At 38.9% G+C, this 16,951-nt stretch overlaps 1 protein-coding gene across 11 annotated transcripts in view; it reads left to right on the top strand.

The window, feature by feature from the left end:
• inpp4b (inositol polyphosphate-4-phosphatase type II B) overlaps positions 1 to 16,951 on the top strand; it is a 969,352-nt gene that overhangs the window by 900,512 nt on the left and 51,889 nt on the right. For all 11 annotated transcript variants that reach the window (XR_006309059.2, XM_043674147.2, XM_087980071.1 and 8 more), the window contains one exon: positions 10,138 to 10,292. Coding sequence is in view for 10 of the 11 variants with exons in the window: in XM_043674147.2 (XP_043530082.1) it covers positions 10,138 to 10,292 (155 nt within the window). In the remaining variant the exon portion in view is untranslated. The remainder of the gene's footprint in view (positions 1 to 10,137; positions 10,293 to 16,951) is intronic.

Below are 16,951 nucleotides of genomic sequence, written 5' to 3'. Positions count from 1 at the left end.
ATCTGTATCAGCAACTGAATTGCAGATGTATCAGTTTACAAGACAAAATTAGATTGGCATTTATTAGTTGTGTATTTATGCAATGTCCAATTTGTGCTCACTTAGGAATAATCCACATTATCATACTGATAATTGAACAATCAGAGACACTGTGTAACTCAACCAAATTGTTTGTTTCAATGAGAATGGTGTTAGCAGATTGAAGTTTGGTAAGTGTCACCCTGCTACTCAGGACAGGAAGGAGAACAATTGCAGAGCACAGCAGGTCAGTTAGCCTGAAAATTCTGGAATCGAATGTGAAGGAAGTCTTAACAAATAACTTAACAGACTTAACTTAATAGTCTTAACAAATCATTGCATGATCTTGAAAGACAGCACCATATTAGGAAAAGCAATCGTGACAGACAAATATGAGAGCTTTTAGAAAATGCAAGTACAGGTACACGATCCTTTATCGAAATGCTCGGAACCAGCATGTTTTTAGAACTTGGAATTTTTCAAATTTCGGAATAAGTGACAGTTTGACGGTGAAATTTTTAAAAATCTTATCGAACAGCAGACTCACTGTGAGTACTGCAGGCCCTGACACAGAATTGAGGCCTACCAGTGCTGGGCTGCACCCACCCACGTACATCTGAGTGACGTGCATCAAGTAGGTGTGGAGTTGGGTTAACTGTTTGCACACCAAACAACCTTGTTAATGAAAAAAAAGCTTCATGAAGAAACCTTTGAATTTTGGAGCTTTTCGGATTTCGGGATTTTGGATGAAAGGTTGTCTAGCTCTACTTGGGTGGACAAGAGCGTACAAGTAAATGTACTGTACTTGGATTTACAATTCAACTCTGTAAAATGCAGCATAACATGTACCTTTCAAAGGCATCAAACATTGAAGGTCTACCATTATGCCTCTTGCCTGTCCCATCCAAACAACTAATGATAATAGAACTTACATTCTGCCTCCAGCTTGAGAGTTTGACTTCAGTGTGTGCCCTGGTGAATTCTCATCCTCATTTTTCTTCCATATCCTCTTTGTTCTCAGTTTAGCTAGTCTTGAAACTTCACTTTTCTTCAAATGTTTAGAATCATCTATTACTCTATTGACCGTTTACTTCTCTATTATGTAGCGACATTTTCCAATTGGCCTGCATATGTTTTGTTCATCGTGTTTCCACATGCTGCAGCAAACTGTCAACACCGAAATTGATCTAGCGTGCATCTGTGTAGTCATGAAGTTCGGCATCTTGGCAGCACAGTTACAATTATGGCTACACAGGCACCAAAGCAAATAGTTGTACAGGCAGAACAAAGATAATTTTATAAACGTGAGAATTTATGTACAGTGCAATGTCAGCTGTGTCACCAAAGTGCCGTCAATAGGGTTTTATCTTTCTACCTCGGTCTGGTGGCTTGGCGTCCTAGTCCTTTGGAAAGAGGGCACACTTTCTTTTGCACTACTCCCTCCACCAAGACCGCAGTGTCATTGTCTGAGAAACATGGCACCATCTTCTCCCTTCTCCGGCATTTCAGAATCTGTCTGTCATCAAGCAGGGCAGCTTCAGATGCCAGCGTCCCATTCAAGTACACAGCCATTTTAAACATGGAAGCAGGGATGTTGGTCTTTTGGCAGAATCTACTGAGTGGCAAGTTGATTGAGGAATGATGCAAGGTAGGAAGGGATAGAATCAGATGTAAGGAATGCATTGAGCCAAGTAGTAGGTAGTTACTGAAATGCATTTGGCAGGATACAATGAGAATTCTTGCTGCACTTGTGGTAAAATTCCCTCCAAACAAACTCAATACAACTTTTACTTGGGCAAAAATTCAAAGCCATGGAAATTTCATTATAAATCTCCCTCTAGTCTGAAAAAAAAATTAATCTTTACTCAATTTTCATGTCCCTCAGCTCATTTCCTATTCATATTCTTGCTGGCTCTTTTATTCGAGCCATTTCACATGCAGTGATGTTCTGAAACTTCCTTTATGGGCAAGTATCAGGATGCCTAGGAAACTCACTCCAATTGTTCAAATTAACTGTAGAAGTTGATATATTGTTGCCAAATTTCAGTGTATTTATATTTTTGAATACTTTAATCACCTCACCCACCTACCGATAATCCAGACAGTCTTCCTGACTAAAGTTATCCTCGTGTCTATCTTTCTGAAAATGAATGTAGTTGGTCCCCACTGGACAGTATGATTGTGTTGATTTTCTGTAATTGTGCTAAAATTGTGTCCACCTTTTCCCACCTCCATCCTTAAATGTAAACAAGTCTGTAGTGATTGTAACAAGGTCAGACAGATAGACTTCATAGAATATGAGTTCCCTGATTGGGGCTGTTAACCTGGTCCATTTCCGGCATCATGCCGTTATTTGGGAAACTTGACTCGTTTGTTCCTGCCATGGAAATCTGGGCCCATTGTATGGAAAGACTGCATTACTTTTTCCAGCCAAATGACATTGGGGCAGATGAAAAGCAATGAATAATTCTCCTGACAGCTTGTGGACCCACAGCTTTTACCAATATTATGAGCCTAACCTTTCCTGAGGCCCCAGGTACTGAAGCCTTTCGAGAGTTCATGGATTTAGTTAAGGAATACTATGCCACTCCTCTATCGGTTTTACTCAGTAATTCGAGGACCCGGAGAATCTGTGTCAGGATTTTTGATGAGGTTAAGATGACTGGCAGAGGCATATAACTTTTGTTTGACCCTTAATGAAATGCTGAGAGACTGTCTGATATGTGGGATTAATGATGCAACCATGCAAAAGCATCTACTAGCTGAAGCCCAACTGGACTTCAAACAGCCACTACAACTGGTTTTGTTATTAGAAAATGTGGCAAGTGGTGCTTATGAGTAAAAGGCTCAGGCCAACTGAGGTTGGGGGACACCACTTGAGTGAAGGAAATTGCCTCACTCAAGACATATAACCTGAACAGAGGGACTCTAGGTCAGCCCAGCAAAATCCCAAAACAAAACCAAGCTCCCATCAAACACTTTCTTGAGGATCCAGGCTGGCAAGCCATTGTTGTTGTTGCTAGTATGTGGGCTTGAGATTAGGAGAGTCCCACTAAGACTGAAATAACTCCACAGAGGTCACTGCCCCATCATCAAGTCGCTCGTTACTTACACAGCTCTGAGATTCCTGTTTATTTTTTTTTCATTTTTTTTTTAACCCCCACAGGCGGTAGTGCTTATTTTATCCCCAGCACCCATGGTGTGTGTGTATACGTGTGAAACACAGTGAAGGACACAAAGTGCACAAATTTTTTATTCAATTTCCACCACCAGGAAGATAGGAAAACACCCGGGTGGCCAGTGACAAACACTGCCCTTCACATCAAAGGGCAGTGCTGTGTGATCAAAACAGTGAAGGGGAGGGTAGGGACTAAATCAAAATAGAGTTGGAAGATTCCTGTTTATATCTGTCAGCCAGACCTCCATGATTGGACCAGGTTAACAGCCCCATGGCCAGCTGACTGAGCTCATTGTAGTCACTGCATTCCTCGCCCTTTAGGTCCGGGATGTAGGCCTGCTATTTTTCTTGTAGCCTCTCTTGGCACATTTTCGGTCCAATTCCTCCGACAGCTTTGGATACTGGTGGTGTTGCACTGTAGCCTGCCTCTTGCACCTGGAATATCTGGGAAGAAATCCATCATCAGGCAGTAAAGGTATTGTAGCTGTGACATCTGCTGTGTCCATCTCCGACTCTAAGCTTTCTTTGACACTAGATGGAGAGGGAGAACCCCTGGGTTCTGACAGCCTTTTTAGCTGTTTTGTGGGGCTGGGTATGTTTTACTACTGCCCCGTTTGTCAGTTGAAGCTTTCATGTGGTCCACATGTTCAGGACTGCTTCACCTACCTGAAGTTGTAAACCATAGGACCTCGTGTCGACTATGCCTCTTACCCATGCATGGCCATTTCTGTGATTCCAACACCACACTTTGTCCCCTGAAATAAGTTGTCACTCTCAAGTAGAGGAGTCTTGTGACTGCACTCGCACCCCTGGTGTATATTCACTGTCAATAGTTGCTTCTTATTGAGATTTCCGTCATTACTGTTACCATCACTACCAAACACTCTTTCAGGCTCATAGGAGACCTCAATGTCACCAGTCAATAAACAGTGGGAAACATTAAGAATAATCAAAATGTGCAACAATACATTCTGCCAAAGAAAGAAAAAGCGAGAGAAAGATCCATCTGTTAATTATTAACAAAATTATGGATAGTATTAGATTAAAAGTAAACAAAACGTAAAAGTTTAAACTATCTTGGTTCTTAATTTACTTTTTGGCAAGTCAGATATTACAGAAACCTTGCTTGATCGGTCATATTTTGTTTTGGTTTTAATGAAGTAGTCTCTCACTGAAAGATGGGCAACCAATTATGCAAATTTTACTTTAATACTAAAATAGAAGTTTATTAATAAAAGAAATAAAGATAAAATAGAATTAACCAATCACGTACTTATAACAGATTCAAACATTTTCAGTAAGTAGAAGTATAATCCCAAACATTCTGTGCAAATTGAAAAGAAGCAAAGTGAGTGTTGGGATTTAGGTCAAAGGCCATCTGTTACATATCTCCACAATTGGAATAATTTCCCAGAAATAAGATAAATTTTATGAGTAGGATATTGGTACACAAGGGCTTAGTTGGTCACTTGTCATCCTCTAGTATCACTTTCAGTTCTGGATTTCGTCTGGAACAAACATTAGTTCTTCACTCTCAGATAACCTAGTTCACTATTTATCACTTGCATCTCGGGATCACTGATCTGTTCAGTCTTTCTATTTCAAAGACTTTAAAAGATTTCTGCAAAGAAAATAACTGAAACTCATAAGTCTCCCTTCAGCTAGAGTGTTTCCCATAAGCTTAAAAGACAAGTTGCAGAAGTCTCTAACAAATCCTGAGGTCCCTTTGTTTACTTTGCTGGATTGCAAAACAATGTAAAATGAAAAGAAATCCATGGAACCAGGCCTCAGAAATAATATTAAAGAAATTTCCATGGCTACAGAAAATACTTACAAATACTTAATTATTAACTTCAGATAGTTATTAACTCAAAACTCAAACTGAAATTTATAATGAATATTATTAAATCAGATATATATGATATATTACATATGCACTTTAATACATAAATGCTGCAGCTTACATTACATCTCAAATTACTCTGTCACTCTACCCACCAGACTTTAAATTTTCTCTGTAAAGGATGGAGCTGGCTTCTTTCTCTTCTGTACAACGTTTTGAGCGTTTCGAGGCAAGCATCACTGTGTGATAGGCAGTTCTGAAGTGGCATCCAGTTAGTCTTTAATGATGATACCAGAGCATTAGAAGCCGAAAGGACCCAAGAGTGGCAAGACAGAGGCCGTATCTCTCATTGCGAAATTCGAAAAGTAACCTGCCTAACCTATCACTTTCATAAATAATGAGATAAGATGCACAATTGCATGCGATAACTCCATCAGGGCCATGGCAGAAATGGTGCAATAAAACTTGTTCAACACTACTCTTTAACATCCCAGCTTTAGAATCTGTGCTCTGCTTGTAGTCCCAGCCACTCATACGGCTGAGACTAACGTACTGCCAACCAGTCAGATTGACCACTGGCTCTCTGAGGCAGATTTATCTGCCTCTAATCACTTATAGCTCAGAGCACAAGTGGTTACAGGTCTGTTCCAATCCCTGCAGACACTTTGGTAATCTCCACTACCCAGAAGTATTTCCTGCCAAATGTCTCGTTCAAATGTTTATGTTGAAAGATTTGTTTACAGATATTTGAAAAGTTAAATTGGACTTCGGAGCAGCCACATATGCCAATTTTTAATCCTGCAACTTCATTGATACAGAGAAATGAATAATGCAATCAGTTCCATATCTTCATAATTGGAATCATTTCCCAGAAATAAGATAAATTTGTGAGTAGGACACTGATGCACAAGATCTCAGTTTGATCACGTGTCATCTACTAGAATCGTTTTCAGTTCTGGCTTTTGTTTCCCTGTAATTACCAGAAGAACTAGACTGATAATTTTCTAGAACTTATTCCTCTGTGTATCTTTATTTGAATCAGTAGCTTTCTGTCCTCCTCATTCTCACAGAATTGCTGAGCATCAGCCTTTTTCCAGCTATACAAAAGATTTACAACACTAGTTACCCTAGCAACTTAAAGACAGATAAGACAATAAGACCATAAGACATAGGAGCGGAAGTAAGGCCATTCAGCCCATCGAGTCCACTCCGCCATTCAATCATGGCTGATGGGCATTTCAACTCCACTTACCCACATTCTCCCCGTAGCCCTTAATTCCTTGTGACATCAAGAATTTATCGATTTCTGCCTTGAAGACATTTAGCGTCCCAGCCTCCACTGCACTCTGTGGCAATGAATTCCACAGGCCCACCACTCTCTGGCTGAAGAATTGTCTCCGCATTTCTGTTCCGAATTTACCCCCTCTAATTCTCAGGCTGTGTCCACGGGAGCTAGTCTCCTCGCCTAACGGAAATACTTTCCTAGCGTCCACCCTCTCCAAGCCATGTATTATCTTGTAAGTTTCTATTAGATCTCCCCTTAATCTTCTAAACTCCAATGAATACAATCCCAGGATCCTCAGCCGTTCCTCATATGTTAGACCTACTATTCCAGGGATCATCTGTGTGAATCTCCGCTGGACACGCTCCAGTGCCAGTATGTCCTTCCTGAGGTGTGGGGACCAAAACTGGACACAGTACTCCAAATGGGGTCTAACCAGAGCTTTATAAAGTCTCAGTAGCACAACAGTGCTTTTATATTCCAACCCTCTTGAGATAATTGACAACATTGCATTCGCTTTCTTAATCACGGACTCAACCTGCATGTTTACCTTTAGAGAATCCTCTACCAGCACTCCCAGATCCAGATATAGGGCACTTGTGCTTAGCCGTGAATATATACGTAACAATAACAAGCAAACTACATATTTTGTAGTTTTAACATCAGCATTAATACTAATGAGACAATTGGGAACAGTCTCACAAATGACAGGAAAAAATCCTAGCTATGAAACAAAGCTGCAGGATATACATTATACAAATGCTTAAAACTTTTATGAAAAATTCATGTCTGCTAATAATTCATTTAAAATTAACATGCATATTGCTTCTACTCAGATAAAGATTAAAATATTAAAACATTTTGTATCATGGTATTCCAATATTGTTTCCACTTTTTAACTCTGATCCCAATATTATTGTACAGCTTTAAGTTGGATCACAGCTATTCATAGTATTATAAAATATATACAGCATAGAAACAGGCCACCTGACCTACTAGTCTGTGTTGGTGCTTTCATGACACATTAACCTCCTCTAACCTACTCATGCTCTCAATACACCCTTCTGTCTAATCTTTTGTTGGTAATTGTTTAGTTAGCTTTGCATTCAATGTACTAAATCTACTTGCTACTGCATATGTAGGGACCATTATTGGTTTTCTTTACTTTTTTTCACATTTGCTTTGGAACGGTGAGCTTAAGTTGAAAAACAAAAACAAATACTGGAAAAACTCAGCAGATCTGGTAGCATCTGTGGAGAGAAAGCAGAGTTAATATTTCAGGTCCAGTGACACTTCTCCAGAACTGATTTTAGCTAGAAAAAGATGGTAGATATGCTGAAGGTGGGGTTGGGGGTATGTGTGGGGGTGGGAGGTTAACAATGGTGAAGCTGGAGCCCAGAGAGAAAAGAGTTTGTGACAACAAAGGAATGGGTAAAGGTCAGCCTGGGGGATTCAATAGCTGCCAATATAGGCCATTAATGTGACAAAGGGTTGTTGTTTATGATAGCAGCCCACGTGATGCCAAGGTTTGGTGTGTGGGGTTTGGGGTAAGGACATGGGAGAAGGTGCTCAGGCTCTGATATTATTGAACTCGATCAACAACAGGACTGCATAGGCAGACCCATTGTTTCTGCCTGCTCCTGCCCCAAAGGACTCCCCTCTTCCTACCTCGACTTGATTTTTTTCTCCTCTTGTCTAGTCTCTTCCCACTTAGATCTACAATTTTTCTGATGGTTTACATCCACATCAGAATTTCAAGTTTTCAGTTTCCAGCTGCCCCATCTTCACCGTGAAACTGCAATCCCTTTACATGTCCATCCCCCATCAGCACGGTCTCTGAGCTCTCTGCTTCTTCCTGGAAAATAAGGCCTGAACCTCACCGATCTACCATCCCTCCTCACTACCCAAGGCCACAGACATACTCTGTAAGTGAAGCACTTCCCTCAATCTGGTTTATTGTATTCTCTGCTTTACTCTAACAAGGGGAGACAAAACAGACTGGATGACCACTTTGCGGAACATCTATATTCTATCTGTAAAAATGACCCTGAGCTTCTGGTTGCCTGCTATTTCAACACACCACTGTGTTTGTTGGTCAACACCTCTGTCTTGGACTTGCTGCAGTGCTCCAGTGAAGTTCAGCACAAACTAGAAGAACAGCATCTCATTTTGTGCTTGGGGATCCTGCAGCCTTCAGGACGTAATATTGAGTTCAATCATTTTAGAGCCTGAGCACCTTTTCCCATATCCTTACACCAATCCTCACACACCAGATTTTGTCATCACATGGGCTGCTACCAAAAACAACCTATTGTCAGCTATTAGCAGCTATTGATTCTTCCAGGGTGACAATTACCCATTGCCTTGCCTGTTTTTTTCTTTCTTTGGGCTCCAGCTCCACCTATCATTTACTTCTCCCTGCAAACCTCCCACTCCATCCTCAGCTTTTACAGCAATCTTTTCCAAGATAAAATCAGCTCTGAAGAAGCGTCACTGGACCCAAAATGTTAACTCTACATTCTCTCCACAGATGCCTGACTCACTGCATTTTTCCAGAAAGTTCTACTTTTATTTCTGATTTCTAGTGTCCCCAGTGCTTTGGTGTTTTTAGCTTAAGTTACAAATAGAACTTTGGGCTTTGAGCAGCAGCTTGTTTTGGAAAGGAGGAGAGGCCAAGCAAATTGATGATTCTTAATGGGAACTGGCCTGGAAAGATAATTGCAGGTGAATAATTGTTCTAAAAACATTGCAGATGATTCAGCACCATGAGTTATTCTCAACCTTTTGAATGCAGTTGGTTGAATGTTGCATTGGTCAATCAAAGAGTGTCAGTCAGCCAACCACAGAGAATGTGAAAAAGAAAGAGAAACCATAGATTGAACTGGTTTTGACTGTGATTTTTTTGGACAGAAGGCTGGGCACTCAGAAGCTGTGTTCAAGTTTTACTCTGACTCATTTTGCATTCAGTTGAAGAATTATTGAATTTTCTGAGAAAATAATCCTAGTTTATAGGAAATAATTGAATATTCCTTGGGCCCTGCTGGAAGCTGTTTGTATTGACCTGTCACTTCAAAAGTCAAGCCTTCAATTCAACCATCACTCAAGGAATTTCAAAAAGACATGATATTCATTTTTGAAACCGTTATCAAACTGGCCATTTATGACTCTTTTCTTGTAAATCTATCCATTAATGTCTCTATCTGTCTATGTGTCTGTATTTGTATCTGTGGGAATTACAATCAATGAAGATTGTGTTTATATCATAGACATTAGTTAGATTATTTTGTTGTTTAGGTTTGATCTCCTAAAGTTCCAGTATTAATATTCCTGTCCTGTCGACTGTCCTGCTCCTCGAATGCTGCCTGACCAGCTGTGTTTTTCCAGCGCCACACCTTTTGATTCCAGTATTAATAATTAATGGTTAATTTCTGTTTAAGTTATAAACTTGGTGCCTGATATCTGTTATTCTTAAAGCCTGATAAGGAACAATTGAGCAATTTTGAAGGTCATCAAATATTTCAATTTCATTGTATTGCAAATTCAGTATCAGCAAATCTGATTTGGTCTGGCTTGCTATCTCTGTGTTGTAACATTAGCAAGTTTCATATTCTTATTGCATTGAGTAAAGAAATGAAACCCCTCCTGAGTACATTACTGGATTTATTGTTGATTATATTATCTTTACGGTCCCTAGTTTTGGAATCCTGACCCCTTGCGCTTACAATTTATTTGAACAATAATTTGCTGTTTTACAAAGGCAATGAAAGTATTCAGAGAACAGTTTCAGTAATTAAAGTTGTTTTAAATCTTGTTTAGATTTGCCGAAGGTTAAACGGAATACGCGTCACAAGCTGTAAAAGTGCCAAAGACAGGACATCCATGTCAGTCACATTAGAACAATGTGTGATTCTTCAAGAAGAGCATAGTCTACACCCAGACTATTTTGCCAGAGCATTGGACTGCATGAGGAGGTAGGCATTTCTCCAGTATAATTGTATAATTACTAGCAGCACAATTATAAGGCTTCATGATAAGTAAAGTTGAACAAAATTGTGTCAATTTATACAGAAAAAGAGTAGTAAAATTGTTGCTTCAAAGCAGAAAGGTATTACTGGTCATACAAATAATTAGAAAATAGGTTTATAAAAATTTGGCATATTTACTTCTGGATATAGTCTTCACAAAGTACAGTAATCTGGAAGAGCTTTAGTGTTTCCTAAGTTTTCAAGTGCAAAGCTTGCTTATGGGTTGAGTCCACTCATAAAGAATTAATTATACTCAGACACCCAGTTCCTGAAACTAAGTAAAAAAAATCAATAGGAATGATTTTTAGATTTGTTAAACATTGGGTAGCCATCCCATTGCCACCAATTTTGTCCTTTGCTAATATTTAATTTTGTCCATAAAATATGGTGATTATATTTCCTCTTAATAAAGATAGAAGTATGAAGTCAGAATCTGATGTTTAATGCAGTTTCCTGATGAACCAAAGCATTCAATTAAGCCACATCTTGATTGTATATTTCTACATTATTGATTATACGGGAAAGCAAAGAACCTGTCTGCATGTTGCAATTGAGCTCCAATCTCCATATTGGCAAGGGAAGTTAGCAGTTTGTGTTCTGTGCCAAGGATTACTCTTGTAAATTATCCTTCACTCAGTACAAATCAGTTTTTGGCCTTATATAGACAGTGCTATAATGATCAGAGGAAGCTCCACACTGGTGATTTGATTACTTTATTGACTTGGAATAAATAAAACAATCATTTTAGCAATAGTGCATAAAAATAAGCTGAATGGTATTCTCTGGAAGAAGCCAAATTTTCATTGCCCCTGTTATTTCACCACACAAGGAATAAACAGTGTACATTGAAGTGGGCAACCTGAAGAAAATTGTTGAATGCACAATTGTTGAATGAATCAAAAGAAAAGTGAAAATGGTTGAATAGTGACTGAAGAGGTAATTGCTATTAAGAAGGATGATGCAGGAATGCTGTGAAACATACAGACTGATGAAGAGGAAATAAATATCAGGAAGAATCATCAACTAAATGAAGATTCATTGCTTTAGGGGAAGATGAATGTAGCTTTCTTACTCTGTGAGGAGCCTATCCCTCAATTTCCTTGAAAAGTGATGAGCAACCTTATTTATCCACTGCAGGCCATGTTGAGTAAGTACATCTACAATGTTCTGAGGAAGTGAGTTCAGTGCAGGTTTATCGACCAGGCTTTATTCTTCTATGACTTCTCTGTAGCAACTTTGATACGGCTGAGTGCCTTACTCTGTTATTTCAAAAGGCAGTTAAAAGTCAAGTATGTGGAGTCACCGGTAAGCTATGCCAGAAAATTAATAGTTTTTTGACATAAAACTGGAATAAATAACAGGCAGATTCAATCAGGATGTGATGAGGTTGGGAGTCCCTTACTGTCAATGAGGCTAAGTTAGATTCAGCTGTCACTGACTCAGCACCAGCTTGATACCGAGGAGATTTCCTGTCTTAAAGTACATTTGTGAACCATGTAGACGTTTTGGACAACCTGGTAACTTCAGTAGGAGTGGAAATGATGGATTTTCATGGCAATCTGTTATTTTTATCATTTTTAAAAAGCTTGTTGAGGGATGTGATTGTTTCTGGCTCAGCCACCGTTTTTATTTGCCATCCCTAATTGCCCTGGAGAAGGTGTAGTTGAAACAATGCAGAGGGGCCTGGAGTTGCCAGCTCTATTAATCTATTAATGGGAGGACAATGCCATGGAAGTCAGTTGTAGGGCAGTACTTAAAAGTGTTGTAATTCTCACCATTTTTGTCTTCATAGATTCTTTGATTCTTGACTTTGCACTATCTTCACATATAGGGGGACACCATAAACTTGCGCTGACTTCCTTGGCCTAATGCATGCATGCATTTGAAATTGCTTGCATTCTTGGTAAAGATACCTTTCTCCAGCTTCTCAGATTCTGCAGCATGTAGGTGTAAGTGTGAGAGACCTTGGGAAAGCAGCTTTCCCAGGTCCTCTTTGCATTTCTGTTGTTGCTGCATAAAGAATCCATGTCCAGGTTAGTCAATAAAGGAATATATAGCTAAGGTGGGGACCATTTCAGTAATAGCAAATTTTACAGGGATTAAGTCAAATACCATCTGGAGTATTGAATTCAGTTCTGGGTGTTATACATCAGAAAGGATGTCTTGCTTTCACAAGGAAGATTCAGTAGCATGATAACAGAATTTAGAAGGTAACGTTATGAGATTGCATATGTTTGGTATGGTAATCATTTGGTAATCAAGGCCAATTATCAGAAGTTGACTGGCAAAATTGGACTACCAGTGTTGCGGACAAACACTGAGAATCCCTCCTCACCCATCTGGCTACAAGGTTGACTGCAGGAACTGTGTGGATGGGTTTGTCCTGCATAAAGTCCCAACAGTCTTAATTCATGATTTTTAAAACTGCTGAAAGGGTGTCTCATTTGAGAGATGTCTTCACTCTGTCTCCCTAATTTGCAGTAGCAAGCAGCAAGTCCCTCCTTGCTGGAGGGCCTCCTATTGATCGTCCAGCTTCAAGAAGCATTCCACTCTCCTTTACTGGATGCCAAGCGTAGTCTTCAGACTACGTATTGGTGACTGTTCCCTGTGAGCGCAGTGCTGGGACCCCCATTTAACTCATTATCGGTGTCCTGGCACAAAATGTGAAATCCTGCCTGTGGTGTTTTCTTTTGTTAAAGATTCTAGATGCCGTGTCTATTCTAATTTTTAAGACAGGATTGATACATTTTGGTTAGATTAAAGTTAAGAGAGGAACATGAATCAAAGACAGAAAGTAACGGACTTGGCTTGCAAATTAGTAATAATTGATTGTATGACAGGATTGAGAGGCTAAATAGCCTGCTCCTGTCCACGTGTTACTCATATTTTCTTTGCTAAAATTTACACAGTAATATTATCTGTGGAAATTTATCAAATAGACCACAACATTGGAAGAGAACTAAAATGGCCCTTTCAGCTTGTATAACACATAGTACATTGCATATTGGCAATAAAAGTAATCATGGGAAAGGAGATAATATCTTGTGTCAGTCTTTGTCAAGTAGATATGGAATTTTGCAAAACTGCAGATTTGATCATACAGCTTATTTACAGCTAGAATATGTATATTGATTAATGTTCTTACAAGCTGTGTACTATAGTGTTTGAATGTACTGGCTTTTCTTTCTCACTACAATATTGAATACAAATGCTTCAATTTCTTTGAAGGAAATTTGGGAAATTTTCATGAATAATGTCGCAATGTATAAATGTTGCAAACATATACAGAATGCAGTGAAACTGGTTTGGATCATTTTCAATGTTGCTGTTTAAAATAATTACTTTGACTTCATGGTACATGTAAACCAAAATTTCATTGCATAATGATGCTTGAATGAAAGTAAATAAATTTCCTGCTGACAATAAATCCACCAATCTTAGCTAATGTTGCCAAGTTTCATTTATTTTGGTACAAATTTGCAGCTAGTCTAATGTATCTGTCTTAAACTTGAATATAGATTATATCTCTAAATACTGTCACATTGCTTTGAGCAGAAAGATGGATGGACAGGTGATAGCAGCTAAAGAGTTAGATTATGTTTCTGATGTCCATATGTGTTTGTTTGTCTGAGTTGTAGTATTACATTTGCTTTCCGTTTGTTGCTTCTGATAATTGGCCTTGATTACCAAATGATTACCATACCAAACATATGCAATCTCATAACGTTACCTTCTAAATTCTGTTATCATCCTACTGAATCTTCCTTGTGAAAGCAAGACATCCTTTCTGATGTATAACACCCAGAACTGAATTCAATCTTTCTGTTTGTTGCTTTCCGTTTTGATATTGTTGCATTATTGCTATAAATAACCTTTAGTCAATCAAAGCACTGGCATGTTCAAATTGTTCAACATTTGTTTACCACTGAAACATGTCAAACATTTATCATTTTATTTAAAAAAGCTTCCTGGTTCACATACATATATGCCTGTCAGTTGAACATCATTACTGAATTTGCACTGGATATATCCTTTGAAAAGGATACGTATTTCAGACAATATACCTTTGTTAGAAAAGGTATGCAAAGAATTCCTCAGAAAAATGAAAGATCCAATGAATTCAAATTTGACAACTTGTGTATGTCAATAGGTGTCCCATCAATTTGAAGGTCAATGCAGATTTAGAAACATACAAAAATAGAATATTTGAGAAGGGATAGACTATTTGGCCTCTTGAACCTGCTCCGCCCTTCACAATGATCATGACTAATCATTCAACTCAATTGTCTGTTCCTGCTCCCCCCACCCAACCCCACCACCCCCCCTCCCCCAAACCAATATTTTGATCCCTTTCGCCCTAAAATGTTGCATCTAACTCCTTCTTGAAGTTATACAATATTTTTGCCTCAATTGCTTTCTATGGTAGTAAACTCCACAGGCTTACCATTCTCTGGGTGAAGAAAGTTCTTGTCATCCCAGCCCTGAATGCTAAACTTTGAAACCTTAGACTGTTTTTTGGACTCCCCTGTCATCGGAGGCACCTTTCTACGCCTCCCCTATCTAGTCCCCTTTCTATGAGATCCCCTCCACCCCCACATTCTCCTGAACTCCAGTGAATATGATCTTAATTGTTTACTCTCTTCTAATGCAACTGTAGCTATCCCAAGAAATAATCTGGTAAACTTTCTGTCCTCAGATAAGGAGACCAAAACTGCACACAATATTCCTATATGATTGCAGCAAGACATCTCTGCTCTTGCACTTGAATCTGCTCTCTATGAAGGTCATAATACCAGCTGCCTTCTTTTCCCACCTGCTGCATGAGTGTGCTTACCTTTGACTGTTGTACAACGATATCCAGGTATTGTTGCACATTCCTCTCAATTTATAATACTTCAGATAATCTGCATTCCTGATTTTGGCACTATAGTGGATAATCTCACTTTTAACCACGTTATACCACATCTGACATGCAGTTACCCACTCACTCAGCTTGTAGAAATCACACTTAATCTTCTCTGTGTGCTCTTCACAGCTCTTCCTCCTGCCCAGCTTTGTCATCTGCAAATTTGAAGATATTATATTCAGTTCCTTATGTAATTCATTAATATATATTGTGATTACCTGAGGTCCAAGCACTTAGCTCTGTGATAACGCACTAATTGCTGCCTGTCGTTCGGAAAAAATAAACCTGTTTACTCCTACACTTTCTTTTATCTCTGCCAACCAGTTTTCTAACCATCTCAATGTTCTATCCCCAATCCTGTGTACTTTAATTTTACATGTTGATAAGATATATAGGAGTTGGTTAAAAGCCCTCTGAAATGTTAAGTAAATGATGTCCACTGCTCCCCCTTCAACTCTACCAGTTGTGTCCTCTGCCAGTACATTTCTCTTTTGTAAATCCATGTTGACTCTATCTGATCCTGCCACTGTATTCCAAGCGCTCTGCTATTAAATCTTTTGTAATGCACTCGAGCACTTGCCCCACTATCAGTGTCAGGCTTACTAGTCTATAATTCTTGGTATTCTCTCTACTTGCTTTCTTAAATAGAGATTAACTGCCCTCTAATCTGTAAGAACTAATTCAGCACTTATAGAATCTTGGAAGATGGCCACCATTCATCTACTATTTCTAGAGACACTTCCTTAAGTACTCTGGGACGCAAATTTTCAGGCCTTGGGGAGTTATTAACCAACATCATTTCCCCATAATACTGATTTCTTTCAGTTCCTCCCTCTTACTAAATCCCAACATTTCTCTGATTTTTTTTGTATCCTCTTTTGTGAGCACAGAACCAAATTATGCATTTAGGAACACAGCTGAGGATGTGAAACTTATCATGAACACATCCACAGAGGTTGAATGAAGGCAAATATTAGATCTAGCAAAAATGTGGTCCACTGCAAAGGATATCCAAGAGATGAAAGATCCTCCTGCAAGTAAATGGTTCACAACCAATTAAGGTGAAGATCAGAATCAATGTCAACAATCGTCAAGCAAAAGGCTTAGCCTTCTAAGTCAGAAGCAAATATGTTCTGAAAGAATTGCAAAATCTCTAGATTGAGCTCACAAATTCAGGCAGAAACTTGTGGTGGAGATGGAGTAGTGTTACCTGAATGCGTAAATGTAACTGTAGGGAAGAAAAGCTTGGAAGATAATTTTGTATAAGGTAATGGCTCTGAAAGTTCCTCTTAATCTGAAGATGGAGTCTTTGGATGAAAAGGATGTTTAACATGAGAACCTGGCTGCAGATAGTCTTTGTAATTATGCATAACTGGTCAATGTAACTGGTACCTCTTGCTATCGTGCAGTAGATTACATCTGGGGTAAGAAAATTTATTCTTACATAGAAGAGATGATAATAGCTTATTCTCTACCACTTCTAATTTAAATAGGCCCATAGAGTCAGCACAGAAAGGAGGATTTCTGTAAATTTCCATTGACTATTTGATTTTTGTTTATGTTGCAGTGCTCCCACCACAGGGTATCTCACCTATTTAAGATTTTTTAAAAAGAATAGAAAGGAAGATTGACTGTACCACTTTGCCCTGAGCACAAGCCTCCAGTCGTTGGTATGCTATATATGATAATCATGAATAAA

This window comes from Chiloscyllium plagiosum, unplaced genomic scaffold (genome assembly GCF_037043375.1).
Source record: "Chiloscyllium plagiosum isolate Xiang-an unplaced genomic scaffold, Cpla_swu_hap1 HiC_scaffold_36, whole genome shotgun sequence".
Classification (NCBI taxonomy): domain Eukaryota; kingdom Metazoa; phylum Chordata; class Chondrichthyes; order Orectolobiformes; family Hemiscylliidae; genus Chiloscyllium; species Chiloscyllium plagiosum.
Note: the sequence above shows the minus strand (reverse complement) of the source record. Positions and strands in the feature narration are given on the sequence as shown.